The following is a 15597-nucleotide window of genomic DNA, read 5'->3' as shown; positions in this document are numbered from 1 at the left end:
CTGGGGTCTTCCCCATGCTGTTCCCATGTCTTTTCAGCACTGTATGCATGTGTCACACAGCACATGGCCAGATAAGATTGTAAAATGTTAAAATGACATTTCCCGGTGAATGCATTTGTCACGGTTGAAACCAATACAAAAGTGCAAAAACGCATAAAAAATGCTACTTGTGAACATAGCCCAAGGTGTGGAGGAGTATTTTTGTTTTTGGTTATTTATTTTACCTTATACACAAGTCTTTACCCTGGAAAGGAAGTTCCTTAACATATTTCACAGGAAAACCGTTTCAGTTTCGTTTTTGAACGTTTTATTGTGAGCCCGTAAAAGTGGCTTAATACCTCTGACCACGTTGTTGACAGCAGTGACCTGGGGGTCAGAAATGCTACCTGGGGAGATGCCCATGCTGTCCCCATGTCTTTTGAGCACTGTCACTATCGTTTTCGGCACTTTTTAGGCTTTCTACAGACTGCCGGGGGTGCCGCCGCAAAAATGCTCGGGTCTCCTATAGACTAACATTGGGCTCGTTGCTCGGGTCGAGCACACGAGTATCACGGCGAGCTCGGCCCGAGCTTCGAGCACCTGAGCATTTTAGTGCTCGCTCAACACTAGTTAGCAGTAACCAGAAGACTTATCTTTAAGTTGTCCCAACACGTTTTTCCCCCTGCTAATCTGGGGTTCATCAGTAGACTACATTAGGAGACAGCTACAATGGGTCAGTGGGAACATGTGGGAAGTAAATGCACCCCGACCGGAGAATAACCGTGCCACCAACCAGCTCCAACCAGCACTAACCTTGAAGATAAACAATTAAAAGGCTATGTGCCCACGTTGCGGAAATGCTCCGAATTTTTTCCTGAGCGTTTCTGCATCTCCCTGGCAGAAAAAACGCGTGCGGATTGTACATGCGTTTTTCCTGCCAGGGACATGCGGATGTGAAGCGTTCTTCACATGCATTTCAGCATGCGGGTTTGCAAGCGCTTTCCAAGCATCACTTGGAAAGTGCTTGTCAACTTGGTCACACTATATAAATCCATGCAAAAGGCATGGATTTATATACTATGACCTAAAGAATGGTATAAGAATGGTATAAAATAAAAAATAAATCTATTCTTACCTTCTGATGGCCCCCGGAGTCTTGCTTCGCTCCATCCTGGCTTGCCGGCAGTTTGCGGTACACTCCACTGAAGGACCTGCTGTCACATGACTATGACGTTAGCGCAGGTCCTTCAGTCCACCGCGAATTGCCGGCAAGTGAGGAAAAGCACAGCAGAGGCCATCAGAAGGTAAATATAATATTTATTTTTTATTTTATTTGTTTTTTCACAGGTTCTATTTTACCCGGGTCCGGAGGAGAGTCTCCTGTCCGCCACACCTGGGTACCATCCGCACATTGAAACGCTTGGATTCCGCATGTACAGATCCTGGGAACATGTTAAGGAACATCCTTTCCAGGGTAATGACTTGTATATAAGGCAAAATAAATAACCAAAAACAAAAATACTCCTCCTCACCTTGGGCTATGTTCATACGTTGCGTTTTTGATGCGTTTTTGCACGCTTGCATTACTTACAACCGTGACAAATGTATTCACCGGGAAATGTCATTTTAACATTTTACAACCTTATCTGACCATGTGGTGTATGAGACATGATCAGACACATCCTTTTTCAATTATGAAGGAGGGACTCTAAAAGTCACAAAGCCTATTTTTATAGGGCCATCAGGTGGCCTTTACTACTCTTAAAGGACCAGCAGTTGGCCCTTGCTATTCTTAGAGAGCCATCAGCCGGCTATGCTTTGTTGTTCCCATTACTAAAGATTGGGTCTCCTATACTGTTATTGCGTATGCAGTGAGTGGCAGGTCTGCCCAAAATTTGGAAGCACCCCAATACCCCTTTGAAAATTTGGACACACCCCAATACCCCTTTGAAAATTTGGACGCACCCCAATACCCCTTTGAAGAGACTTAGAGGAGGGCCTCCTGAAAACAATGTTCCCATTATTAGGGATTGGGTCTCCCATACTGTTTGCCTATGCAGTGAATGCAAGGGCTGCCAAAAATTTGGACCTACTCCAATGCCCCTTGAAAGAGATGTAAAGGAGGACCTCCTGAAAAAAAATGTTCCGATTATTAGGAAGTGGGTCTCCCATTGTGTTTGCCTATGCAGTGAATGCAAGGGTTGCCAAAAATTTGGAGGCACTCCAATGCCCCTTGGAAGAGATGTGGAAGTCAGAGGGTCTTCTGAAAACAATGTTCCCATAATTAGGAAGTGGGTCTCCCATTATGTTGGTCTATGCAGTGAATGCAAGGGTTGCCAAAAATTTGGAGGCACTCCAATGCCCCTTGGAAGAGACGTTGAAGTCACAGGGCATCCTGAAAACAATGTTCCCATTGTTAGGAAGTGGGTCTCCCATTGTGTTTGCCTATGCAGTGAATGCAAGGGTTGCCAAAAATTGGGAGGCACTCCAATGCGCCTTGGAAGAGATGTGGAAGTCAGAGGGCCTCCTGAAAACAATGTTCCCATTATTAGGAAGTGGGTCTCCCATTGTGTTTGCCTATGTAGTTTATGCAAGGGTTGCCAAAAATTTGGAGGCACTTCAATGCCCCTTGGAAGAGACGTGGAGGTCAGAGGGCCTCCTGAAAGCAATGTTCCCATTATTAGGAAGTGGGTCTCCCATAGTGTTGGCCTATGCAGTGAATGCAAGGGCTGGCAAAAATTGGGAGGCACTCCAATGCACCTTGGAAAAGACGTGGAGGAGGGCATAAAAAATGTTTCCATTAGAAAGGAGTGGGTCTCATTTACTTGTAATACCCATTCACTAAGTATATGGGCTGACAAACATTTACCCCTGGGAGGTATACATGGACATACTGTTTAAAAAAAAATTTCTAGGGGCATCATAAACACCCTTTAAAAAAATTATGTGGGTGTTGCATCACAGACCACAGTCACCCTGATAATATGGTGGTGGAGAATAAGGATTAGGAGAAGGAGGAGGACAAGAGCAAATAGCCAAAATCAGGAAGTGTATACCCATGTGTGGGTGTGAAAAGGTGCATGGGAATACACCTCACAAAAAAAGACACTGGATTTGAGTTTATGTTATGCTGCTATCATTTGGTGGTGTTGAGAAGTCTGGCCCAATCTATCTTTTGTTCATTTTTATAAGTCAGCCTGTTAGCATTTTCAGGTGACAGGCGGATGCGCTTATCAGTTATAATTCCACCAGCGGCACTAAAATCCCGCTCTGATAAAATGCTAGTGGCAGGGCAGCCCAGGACCTCCAAGGTGAAGAGAGCCATTTCATTCCACGTGTCCAGCTTGGATACCCAATGATTAAAAGGCACAGAGGAATCACGGAGGACATTGGTATGGTCGGCAAGGTACTCTCTCAGCTTCTTCCCAAACTTTGCACTCCTTGTGAGAGTACCCCACGCCTCATTGTCTGTGCGATGGGAGGGGCTTCTCCCAGAACTTTGACAGTGTTCCCCTGCCTCTGCTGGATTGGAGTTGTGTCTCTCTCGCCTGTAGTCCTTGGTTGTCCAATGAACTGTGACCTCTGCCGCCAGTGTTTTCAGATGGGAATTTTTTTAATAGTTCCGCAACAAGGGCCTTCTGGTACTGCCCCATTTTTGTAGACCTGTCCGCCTCAGGAATAAGAGATATAAAGTTCTCCTTGTAGCGTGCGTGTAGAAGTGTTACCAACCAGTAATGACTGTCACCCTAAATTTTGAGAATGCGAGGGTCATGGGAAAGGCAGCGTAACATAAACTCAGCCATGAGTGCCAGACTGCTAACAGGCAAGACTTCCGTATCCTCACCAAGAGGACGAGTGACCATGCTCTCCTCCTCGTTCTCCTCCTCTTCTCTGTCCTCAGGCCATCCACGATGAACAGAGGGGATGACAGTTGTGCAGGTTGTACCGTCTATAGCGCATGAAACTAGCTCCTGTTCTTCGTCCTCCTCTTCCTCATTGTCACCCAATCCACGTTGGGATGAGATGAGGCTGGGCTGTGTGTAATCACCCTGTATGGTTCCTTGCTCCATCTCATCGTGTTCTTCCCGCAATGCATCCTCTTTGATTGTGAGCAGAGTGTTTCAGAAGACAGAGAAGAAGGGATGTTGACCCTAATTATGGCGTCATCGCCGCTCACCATCTTGGTGGAGTCCTCAAAGTTTTGGAGGATGGTACATATGTCTGACATCCATGTCCACTCCTGAGGTTTCATTTGTGGAGTCTGAACTGAAAACCGACGGCCTTGTTGAGGTTGTTACTCAACAACTGCCCACTTCTGCTCACAAATCCTTCCCAACATCTGCAGTGTAGACTTCTAACGCGTGGGGACATCTAACACCAGTCTGAGAGCCGGAAGCTGCAAACACTGCTGAAACACGGCAAGGGCGGCGGAAGCTGTAGGTGAGTTTCTAAAATGGGCACACAGGCAGCGTACTTTAACAAGCAGATCCGGCAGCTCCGGGTAGGATTTAAGAAACCGCTGAACCACGAGGTTAAGCACATGGGCCAGGCATGGTACGTGTGTGAGCTCGCCTCGCCTCAGAGTCGCCACCAGGCTCCGGCCATTGTCACACACGACCATGCCTGGCTGTAGGTTCAGCGGTGTGAGCTACAGATCTGCCTGCTCTTTCAGAGCTGTCCACAACTCTTCAGCATTGTGCGGTTTGTCACCTAAGCATATCAGCTTCAGCGCACAGTCTGTTGCCGCTTGGCCGAGGCAGTGCTGCAGTGCTTCCAGCTTGTGACTGATGTTGTCATTTCGGAGATGAAGGCTGAAGAGGAGGAGGAGGCTGAGGAGGATGAGGTGCTGGAGCTGTAGACTGTGGGGGCAACCCTGATTGACCTAGGGCCTGCAATCCTTGGCGTCGGGAGGACATGTTCCGCCACAAGGTCCGACTGGGTCCCCGCTTCCACGTTGTTAACCCAGTGTGCCAAGTGTTAACACAGTGTGTCAGTGAGATGTACCGTCCCTGCCCACAAGCACTTGTCCACGTGTTCCCCGTTTCTGCGTTGTTGAGGGCACGGCTAATGTTTTGGGACGCTCTGTAATGCTGGGACCGCACACCGGGAGAAATAGTGGTGGCTGGGGACCGAGTACCGAGGGACGGCCGCCGCCATCAGGTTGTGGAATGCTTTCGTCTCCACGAGCCTAAAAGGCAACATTTTGTGTGCAAGCAGTCGCGAAATGTGGGAATTTAGTACTGTGGCCTTTTTGGGGTTATCGGCAGAGTCTTTAAAGAACAAAAATAACCACACTCGGGAAGACCTGCCTTCTGTCTGCGGCCACCACACTGCTTCTTCCTGCCTGTTGGGGTGCTCTGCCTCCCTCCCCCTGTGTGTTTCTCTCCTCGCTCTGCATGTCCTTCTGCCAGGTTGGGTCAGTTACTATATCATCCACCACCTTATCTTCCACTTTCGCACCCTGGTCCTCCTCCTGACTTCCTGGCAATTGTGCCTCATCATTGTCCACCTCTTGTGACACTTTCCCACCTTCGCCTTCGTGTGACCGTGGCTGCTCAAATATTTGAGCATCACTACATGCAATCGGCTCTTGCCCCGCTTCAAGTGGACCGGGCGAGAGGCCCGAATCTATAAATAGAAAAGTGAACAGCTCTTCAGAGTGTCCAAGTGCAGGATCAGTTGTCTCTGGGCACTCGGCATGGTGGGAGGAAGGAGGCTTAGGGTGAGGAATATGCGGTCCAGACTCACGGCTACTGAGACTTGACCGTGTGGAAGACAGGGTGGTGGTGGTGGCTAAGTGACTGGAAGCATTATCTGCTATCCAACCAATAACCTTTTCACACTGCTCTGTGTTCAATAGTGGTGTTCTGCGGTCCCCTATTAATTGGGACAGGAAGGTCGAGTGAGAAGATGTGGGTGTTTGTTGTGACACAATTTCAACTTACCCACGGCCTTAGTCTCTGCATTCACCATCACCATCACGTTCAGTTCCCTGTCCCTTGCCACATGCCTTGCCCATTTTAAATGGAGGACAATATCTTCCACCCTCACTACAAATGGCTGAATTTGGAGCGAACTTATATTTGATCCATGTGACGGACAAACCACAGTTTTAAATACCTGGCCTGTAGGTAACTATTTTGAACAGCAAACTGGTGTCAATAGCTTCACTGACACACTGAAAAAATTTTTTAATGGAGGCCAGAAATGGCAGTATTTTCTGACAACGTATATGTGATCCGTGTGATGGAGAAAACACAGTTTTAAATACCTGGCCTGTAGGTAACTATTTTGAACAGCAAACTGGTGCCAATAGTTTCACTGACACACTGAAACAAATTTTTAATGGAGGCCAGAAATGGCAGTATTTTCAGCGCAATTATATGTGATCTGTGTGACGGACGAACCACGGTTTTAAATAGCTGGATTTTTATCGCTGTAATATGGAAAGGACCTGGCTGTATTCTGCAGTGCCAACAAGCAAATGCACAGAAAAATGGTGTTCTCTGGATTGCTTTTTTGCTTTTTTAGCAAATAATGAGGATTAAAATCCCCAAAAAAATTATTCCTGAGCCCTGAGACCTGGGCCTATGTCTAGAAATATCTAACAGCAGCAGCAGACAGAACTGGAATGGAGCCTCTTGTGCTATGTGCACTGCAGTCTGCTATATACCCTGCCTGCCTATATACGCTGCCTGCCTGATATCTTCAGATGGATTAGTCCTCAGAAGGACTGTTTGTTGAGATGGATATGTGTCTCTAATATAGTTTGGTACACCTACACTAACTTGAAACAAGCAAATCTCTCCCTAGCTCAGCAGCACCTCTCCCTACACTGTCTGATTCCAGAGTGACTGTGACGAGCATGGCGGCGCCAGGTCTGATATAGACCTCATGATGCTGTGCAGCCAGCCAATCACTGTAATGGCACAACCAACATGGCTGCAGCATTACAGTGTGTGGCAGACAATCCCTGCATGTTCATTGGCTCTGTAAAGAGCGCCAAACATGCAGGGAAGGGACCCGAGCTCCCGCCGAGCAACCCCAGAAATACTCGACGAGCGCCGAGCATCTCGAGCAGTGAGATGCTCGGGCGCGCACTGGGCAGTAGCGAGCATGCTCGCTCATCGCTAATTGAGATACTATGTACACTAAGTGAAGAAAAATCATGATACACTTTGTCTCAACTTAAGAGCTCATTCAGACATTCATGCACATCAGTTCGATCTTGAACCGCAATGCGTGGACAGGCTGGGGGTCTCTCGACCGAAGCATAACAGCTTCATATATTTCCATGAGGCTTTCTTGCTCGGGTCGGGAGAGCCACGGACAGTTTGTGTATTGCAGTCCAAGATCAGAGCGATGGGCATGGACGTCTGAATGAGCCTTAAGAGTATAACCATGATGTCTGTATGCCACTTAAAGCATCATGTACCTCCAAAATTCCTGCCCTGTGAGAAAAATATACAGCATTTCTGCATAAAAAATTGTTTATGACACTCCATGCATCCTTTTTATGTACAGTAATACAGTATGTATGTACAGTATGATCCATCTATAAATGTTGATGATCGTGAGATCTTACCTCTTGCAATGATAAGTAAGGTTTCTGCAGATTCAGGTTGGGAATATTTCCGATTATTGGCCATGGCTTTGGACCCGGAGGATAATTCGGGTGAACACGTTCCTTCTGTTTATGAGTTACAATTGCCAGGAAGATAGATGTTATGAGAAACAAAAGAACTGTGAGTGGATCGAGGGAACACATGTCCTCAGAAGAACCTACGGTGGAGAAATGAGTCTTACATTACAGTGAAACGTTTATAGCTGAGGGCATGTATCTTCCAAACCACTGATGATCACAGGATTACATGAGATTTCAGATTCGGACATGCCTTTTATATCATATGGTGGAGATCAACAAACATTTACATATTGTTTTCATAAAGATTTCAGATTCAGACATGTGTTTTATATCACCCACATGTTACACCAATGGTGGAGCAGATCAACAAGAATTTGCATAAACTTTGAATAAGTGAAAAATAATTATCTATTTTTTGTACAAAGTTCTTTCAGTGAACAAAACTCATTGGAAAACCAATTGGTGGTAGAACCTTAGACAGATCAAAGGATTTCCACTGACAGTACATAGTTCTGACTAAGGAGGCGTGTTATAGAACAGTTGACTCTTGGGTCCGCAAATGAAGAAAATATGAAGTATGTAAATCATAGGTGAGTATTTGTTCATTATATGATTTTCTGCAGCATTTCTGCATCTATTAGGTAAATTAGGCTGCATTTTTGAGCGCTTCTTCTTTTTACTTGTGTTTTTTCTCTTTTTGGGAATATCATGCTTTAATGGGAATTTGTCATCATGTTTTGCTATGTAATCTAAAGAGAGCAGGAGATAGAGGCTGAGACAGAATTCAGGGATGTGTCACTTTGTCAAAATGCTGCTGTTGTTTACCTGTAAAGTATTTATCACTAAGAGATTAACATTGCAATAACATAGGACAGTAGTCCAACATGCCCCCTCCTCCTGTGATAAGCAGCTCCCTGTTAATTGATTTCGTACATGGAGATACTGGTGTGGGTGGGGCTAGCTTTCTCAGCTCTGCTTCATTCTAAATCTAAAAGCTCTGATTGTGTCAGAACCGCTGCACCCAGTAAACTAAGTGATACATCGTTGGATTCAGCTTCACTTTTCTTAATTTTACTGCTCTCAGATGAGGTAGCTAAAACCTGCTGACAGATTCCCTTTAAATTAAGCTGCATTGTTTTTGATACTTCCTGGTATTTGGCTATGACAAAACGTAATTGATAAAGTTAATTGCAAATCATATTTAATGCATTTTTAGTGCATTTCCGTATCTATTGCAAGTCTATGGGGAAATCTGCACATAAAAATGAGCGTACACGTAGAGAGGAGGGAGGGAGAAGAGGGGGGTGGGAATTTAGAATAAGTAGAGTTTGAATGAGATTCTTGTTGCACTAAGTCATATTTATATTAATACAGAATGGAAAAGACAAATTGACTTGGATTCCATGACATGTTATTGGTTTGATATGTGCTGCTTGAAAATAATAAAAAGAGTCTAAAAAAATGAGCGTACCCGCAAGAGAAATTGACTTGTTACGGTCTTGAAACACGTACCGTAGGTCAGTTTACAATGCGAAAAAAACACTGATCCATTGTAATTACAAACATAGGAAACTGAATTTAACCTTTTATTTCTTAAGGACAGATGTGACAAATGCACATACAGATGTAAAACACGCACACACGAGTGGTTTATAGAGGACATCACGGATGAAAAATTGTCTACTTTTTCTAGATCAATCATGGACTCATCTGAACTCAGCCTTAGTAAAATAGCAAATTTATGCCAAGAGTGTTTGTTGTGCAAATTCTCAACAGGGATAAAAGTGCCCTGTTCTACGCTTGTTGTGGGTTTCAGTGGCTGATCAGAAGGTTATCACCTATCTTAGGGACTTGTTTTGACCTGGCAATCCCTTAGTGTAATAGTAACATTTTTTAAGGGGACCTTCTAACATTATTTTTATTTGTTGCATTTTTGGTTTTACCCTTTGGAGATGCAGCCATTTTTCATTTTTTTCCTTCTTGCCTATCAATAACCCTAACTTTTTTAGGGTTGTATACTTTTTTTGATCAAAAATAGTTCACTAAGTACCCTATATTTAATATGCAACTTTGCTTTACATTTATATATAATGATGGTAGGGTATGAGATATATTTTTTGTCTTTTGTAGGTTTTGCTTCTTTTTGCTAGTGTGAACATGCTCCTATTTCTTGCATGTGTACCATCTTAGACCTCAGTTCACATTGCTTGGTTTTTTGTCTTGTTTGCATTCTGTGCAAATTAAGGGTGTGGCATCCCCTTTGTTGAGCTGATTAGTATATATGTAGCTTACCACGGGCCTAGGTGATCTGGAGTTGGGACCCGGTCCTATTTTTCTACCCTTTTATATGCATTACTTCAACTTTGATATACAGTAAGGTTTTTAATATAGACAGTGTAGGTACCGTCCCAATTTAGGGTCACCTTGTCGCTGGTGGGACGGCTTGTATACTTTTTTTGATCAAAAATAGTTCACTAAGTACCCTATATTTAATATGCAACTTTGCTTTACATTTATATATAATGATGGTAGGGTATGAGATATATTTTTTGTCTTTTGTAGGTTTTGCTTCTTTTTGCTAGTGTGAACATGCTCCTATTTCTTGCATGTGTACCATCTTAGACCTCAGTTCACATTGCTTGGCCCTTAGTGTAATAGTAACATTTTTTAAGGGGACCTTCTAACTTTATTATTATTTGTTGCATTTTTGGTTTTACCCTTTGGAGATCCAGCCATTTTTCATTTTTTTCCTTCTTGCCTATCAATAACCCTAACTTTTTTTTTTCCATAGACATAGCTTTATGAGACAGCCGGAACTGGTACTGTATAAAGTGGCCTCAACTCCTTAACCTGCTCCACAAAAAAGTGTATTCAAATTTATTTTTTTTATTTATGACCTCTTACTGCATTTTTCACATGAGTGCTATCTGTGTTTTTTTTCATGGATAGCACTGGTATCTATAATAGTCTATGGGGTAGTACATTTGTCCATTTTTTTCCTTGGATAGAGTGGTCCACATAAAAGCACAGAGACGTGTACCATATTGTTCCAAGTGTTGGATCAAACTTGCCAATGCAAGGTTATGGATCTGTGAAAAAAATAAGAAAGCACACAGGTGCCATCCATGTGCTGCTATCTGTTTTTCATGGACAGTTTGATAGGAGAAGGTTGAATATGATAGATGAGCGGAAAGTATGGTGGGATAAAGTGTGAGGGGACATTAAGGGGAGACAAGTGTGAGGGGACCTTATGGGGAGAAAACTGTGAAGTAGCAGTATGGTGGGAATAATGTGATGGGGCAGTATGGGGGGAATGGTTTTAAAGGATAGTATGGAGGGAAATTGTGAGAGGACAATGTGAGGGGAAAGTATGGGGGTAATAGTGTGAGGGAACAGTATGGGGAAAATAGTGTGAAGAGACAGTATGGTGGGAATAGTGTGAAGAGATAATATGGGAGGATAGTTTTGGGGAAAAGTATGAGGGGACAGTATGGGGGGGAAAGTGTGGAGTAAAAGTTTGAAGGGATAGAATGGGGGGTGTGAGTGAGGGGGCAGTTTGGTGGAGAAAATGTGAGGGGGCACATAGAGACTGGGCAGTGTGGGAGACAGTTTGAGGGTACAGAAAAAAGGGGACAGTATGCAGAGGGAGGAGGAGGCACACTATAGAGATTTGGCAACATAGGGGGACACAGCATGATGGGACTTTGTGAAGAGGGGGCCCAGAATGAAAAGAGGTTGGCATGCTGGGGGACAATTAAGAGGGGGGCTGTGTGGTGTGTATAGCTAAACAGTGAGGACAGAATGTCAGTTGTAGCTTGTAAAGATTCAGGTTATGGCAGTTATAGCTAATCAGGGAGGACATGGAGTCAGTTATAGCTAACTAGCTATTGAGCCCGTTCTACGCCCGGGTGGTGAGCATTTTTATTGGTATATGGTCTCCCATCCTGGTATTTGTGCTGCCCCCATCCTAGTATTTGTGCTCCCCAATCCTGTTCCCCCATCCTGTTATGTGCTGCCCTCATCCCTATCCTGGTATGCATGGCACGCCTCATCAATATCCTGGTATGCATGGCACCCCTCACCCCCAATCCTGGTACGCATGGCACCCCTCACCCCCAATCCTGGTACGCATGGCACCCCTCACTCTCAATCCTGGCACGCATGGCACCCCTCACCCCCAATCCTGGTATGTATGGCACCCCTCACCCCCAATCCTGGTATGCATGGCACCCCTCATCCCTATCCTGCTATGCATGGCACCCCTCACCTCCAATCCTGTATGCATGGCACCCCTCACCCCCAATCCTGGTATGCATGGCACCCATCATCCCCAATCCTGGCATACATGGCACCCCTCATCCCCATTCCTGGCATGCATGCCGCCCCTCATCCTGGTATGCATGGCCCCCTCAGATCCCTATCCTGGCATGCATGGTGCCCCTCATCCCCCAATCCTGGTATGCATGGTACCCCTCACCCCTCAATCCTGGTATGCATGGTACCCCTCACCCCCCAATCCTGGTATGCATGGTACCCCTCACCCCCCAATCCTGGTATGCATGGTACCCCTCATACCTCCATCCTGGTATGTATGTATGGTACCCCATCATCACCAATCCTGGCATGCATGGTACCCCTTACCCACCAATCCTGGTATGCATGGTACCCCTCATCCCCCAATCCTGGTATGCATGGTACCCCTCATCCCCCAATCCTGGTATGCATGGTACCCCTCATCCCCAATCCTGATATGCATGGTACCCCTCACCCCTCAATCCTGGTATGTATGGTACCCCTCACCCCTCAATCCTGGTATGCATGGCACCCCTCTTCCCCCAATCCTGGTATGCATGGCACCCCTCATCCCCAATCCTGGTATGCATCGTACCCCTCATCCCCCTATCCTGTTATGCATGGTACCCCTCATCCCCCAATACTGGTATGTATGGTACCCCTCATCCCCAATCCTGGTATCTGTATACATGTGGCAATCCAGTATGTCAGTCACACTGCTGTGGGTGTGTTGCCACCATGCAGTATCATGGATTGACAATCATCCCAGACTAGTCCAGTAACATCAGGCTGGAAAACTAGGGACAAACAAATCTAATTTTTAAACTTGTATATTAAATTTTTAGATCTAATAAAATAATCATTAATACAGGTATTAGGAGGCTTATAGAGCTCTCCTAATACCTTCTATGGGTAAATCCTGATGACAGGTTCCATTTAAGATGGATAGGTAGAATATATAGATACTTGTTGATCAGGATAACAATGTATTAATCAGAAATGACCCTGGAGCAAAGAAATGAACAAGAAATTAAGAATGTGTCATCTTACCTGTAGTCCCGCGTTAAGGACTGCACAGACGACACAACACGATGATTTAGTCTTCTATCTTCCATACGCAGAGGATTTTTATATCCACATAGGAGATTATAACACCTTCAGCTCCACCCTGTACTTAACCCTTAGGAAGCTGAGAGTAAGTGTATCAGTGATCTGTCATACAGAGATCCTGCATAATATCATAGTGATGAAATATAATACACAGATAATCAATGAATTGCCAACAATAAAACACCAAGGGGCAAGTGTGTAAGAGAGACAGCCAGGATATCACTGTGTCCTCAGTTCACACCGGCTCACCCAAGAGACTAACTGATATCACTGCTCCCTGTTGCATTGTTTCACTGACTCCCTGTCAAAAAAACAAATGATAGAAACTGGTTTATAGGTGTATTATGGACTGTAATTTACAGTAAAAGGATCCATAAAATCATTAGTTATAATTTTTGTTAGACATTTTTATTTATACTATTTTGCTAATTCGCCTTCCTGAATGGGGGTAGAGGGTGTTCATTTATACTACATGTAGGGTGGCTAATGATCGCATAGTCGATGGGAGGTATGTGTCACAGGGATGGCTGGCCTCTGTGATGTAACCTGGAGTGTTTCTCTAGTGCAAGTAAGCACTAAGAGGATCGTTTGATGCACCTGGGACCGGGTTATGGGTAGTTTAGAGAGATGGGCGGGTCTAACTACCCACGTATCTCACCTCTGGGTGTAGTTAACAGCCTATATAATGGAGGCTGTTGTTTGGCACATGGTCTGTGTGTCTGGAGGGAGAAGGCCTCCTGTGTGTGGTTGTCTCTAGACTGGGCTGTGTCCTGGACACCTACCAGCCTGTGTGACCACTGCACTGGCTAACCAGAGACTTTGCTAAAAGCACTGTTTCTTTTGTTTTTGCCTGCACTAAAGGCTGTTTGTTTGCATTTTGCTTTTGACCGGTTTATGAAGCAAACCTTTATGAACAAGTAAATGAACATGCCTCCTGTTTGCCTCCTATCGCACCCAAGTGAGTACGATCCCTACATACAGTATAAATGGGATATGTGTATCCTACAGTATAAATTTTATAAACATATTGCATTTATATCGTTGTTTGCTTGAGCTCTATTCTTATTGCCCTGTATTTTGCTCTATCTCATGTGACATTATTAACCATCAGCCAGGGAAACCCACTATTGTTCTAAAAGCTGAAAATCGGCCTGAGGTACATACCAGTCACTATGATGATGCATACATTTCGTCATGCCCATTTCCAATTGCATCACTTTTGTCCTCACGCTCTCACCAATGGAGACATTCCCATAGCAATGCTGGGCGCTTCGGTATGGAGCAGGACCATGGTCTAGCCTACCAATGAAACCATGTCGGACATGGCGCATACTAGCCAAGGAAAAGTACGAATCTTGCGATGTACTGGGCACATTAGTGAGTGAATTGACGTCAGACACCCAGGCATTTAGGGAAGTAATTCCCCTCATATCTTCCATTTATTCTGACTAAGCAGCTCTCTGCACACCATAATCAGATTTTTCTTTGACTACAGGTCCCTGTTGTGAATCCCCCGCAAACACACACTCCTGATGATTCCTCTGGATCAAGGATGAAACGCGTCGGGAGAGACATAGGAGTTTTACTTTAGCGTGTGGCAGGACAACACTTCGGTACTGCTCCACAAGGGAGGAGGTTATTACTCGGAGCACAACAGGAAATTTAGCTTATTTAACATTTTTGACCCACAGTCCACACTGCTCTCATTGGATTGTGATCAATTATTGCCTGGATTGGGTGAGATCTAATTTTTTTTTTTACATGAGACCTGGTACATTGGAGCCCTCTCATACTATTTTACAGTTCACTATCTTGTATTATTTAATACTACCATCATCATGCATCCCCTCAACTGTTTTATTGAATACTTGAGTTCCATCTTATCCATTATACTAATAAAAGTTAGCTTTTACATTCCTATATATTCATGGTCTCCTGGATGGATTATAGGGGAACTGTGGGGATATTATACTTATGGGGCTTGCTAAGGGATTTTCATACTGTGTGTGGGGGTACTATGGGAGCACATTTTGTAGGGGAGATTCACTTTGAGGTTTTATATTGTGTGTGGGGCATCATAAAGGAGCAATGAAAAGGTACCGTATTTGAGTGGGAGAGAGCGCTATGGTTATGTGCACACATCCAGTATGTGCAGCAAAGTTTCCTGAATGTTGGCTGGAAAAGTGCTGAGTGCAATATGTGGCTTTTTGACCCCCCCTTTTGGGTGTTTTTATTTGCTTTTTTGCCCATTCATTAAAATGGGTGAAAATGCTTCAAAAAGGCTGCAAGAATTGACAGATTTGAAAAAAATGCTTTAAAGTCCACAAGGAAAATATAAGCAGCTTGTGCATGAGATTTCAGAAATCTCATTCATTTTGCTGGTACTGTAAAATGCTGCATTTTTAAATTTTTTGGGGGGGCAAAAAAATGGCCGCAGAAACACAATGTGTGAACACACTCCAAGGCTTCAGCAGGGGCTCTATTTCTAGCTTGAGCTGTATTTTCCCTTCTAGGTTGGCACCCTAGCTTAGACGCATTGTGGAGCCCCCGCTCACCGACTGCTCTCCCTG

At 44.5% G+C, this 15597-nt stretch overlaps 1 protein-coding gene across 1 annotated transcript in view; it reads right to left on the bottom strand.

Annotated features, from left to right (window-relative positions):
• LOC141258807 (cytochrome P450 2C5-like) overlaps window positions 1-13116 on the bottom strand; it is a 283474-nt gene extending 270358 nt beyond the window's left edge. The window contains exons 1-2 of the mRNA XM_073673949.1: window positions 12968-13116; window positions 7565-7761 (exon numbers count right to left, since the gene is read on the bottom strand). Of these exons, the coding sequence (XP_073530050.1) occupies window positions 7565-7747 (183 nt within the window). The 5' untranslated portion in view covers window positions 7748-7761; window positions 12968-13116. The remainder of the gene's footprint in view (window positions 1-7564; window positions 7762-12967) is intronic.
• Window positions 13117-15597: the final 2481 nt, after the last annotated feature.

This window comes from Phyllobates terribilis, unplaced genomic scaffold, assembly GCF_046119375.1.
Source record: "Phyllobates terribilis strain yellow unplaced genomic scaffold, ASM4611937v1 Scaffold_3__8_contigs__length_932513732, whole genome shotgun sequence".
In the NCBI taxonomy this organism is placed as follows: Eukaryota; Metazoa; Chordata; class Amphibia; order Anura; family Dendrobatidae; genus Phyllobates; species Phyllobates terribilis.
This window is presented reverse-complemented; position numbering and strand designations above follow the sequence as displayed.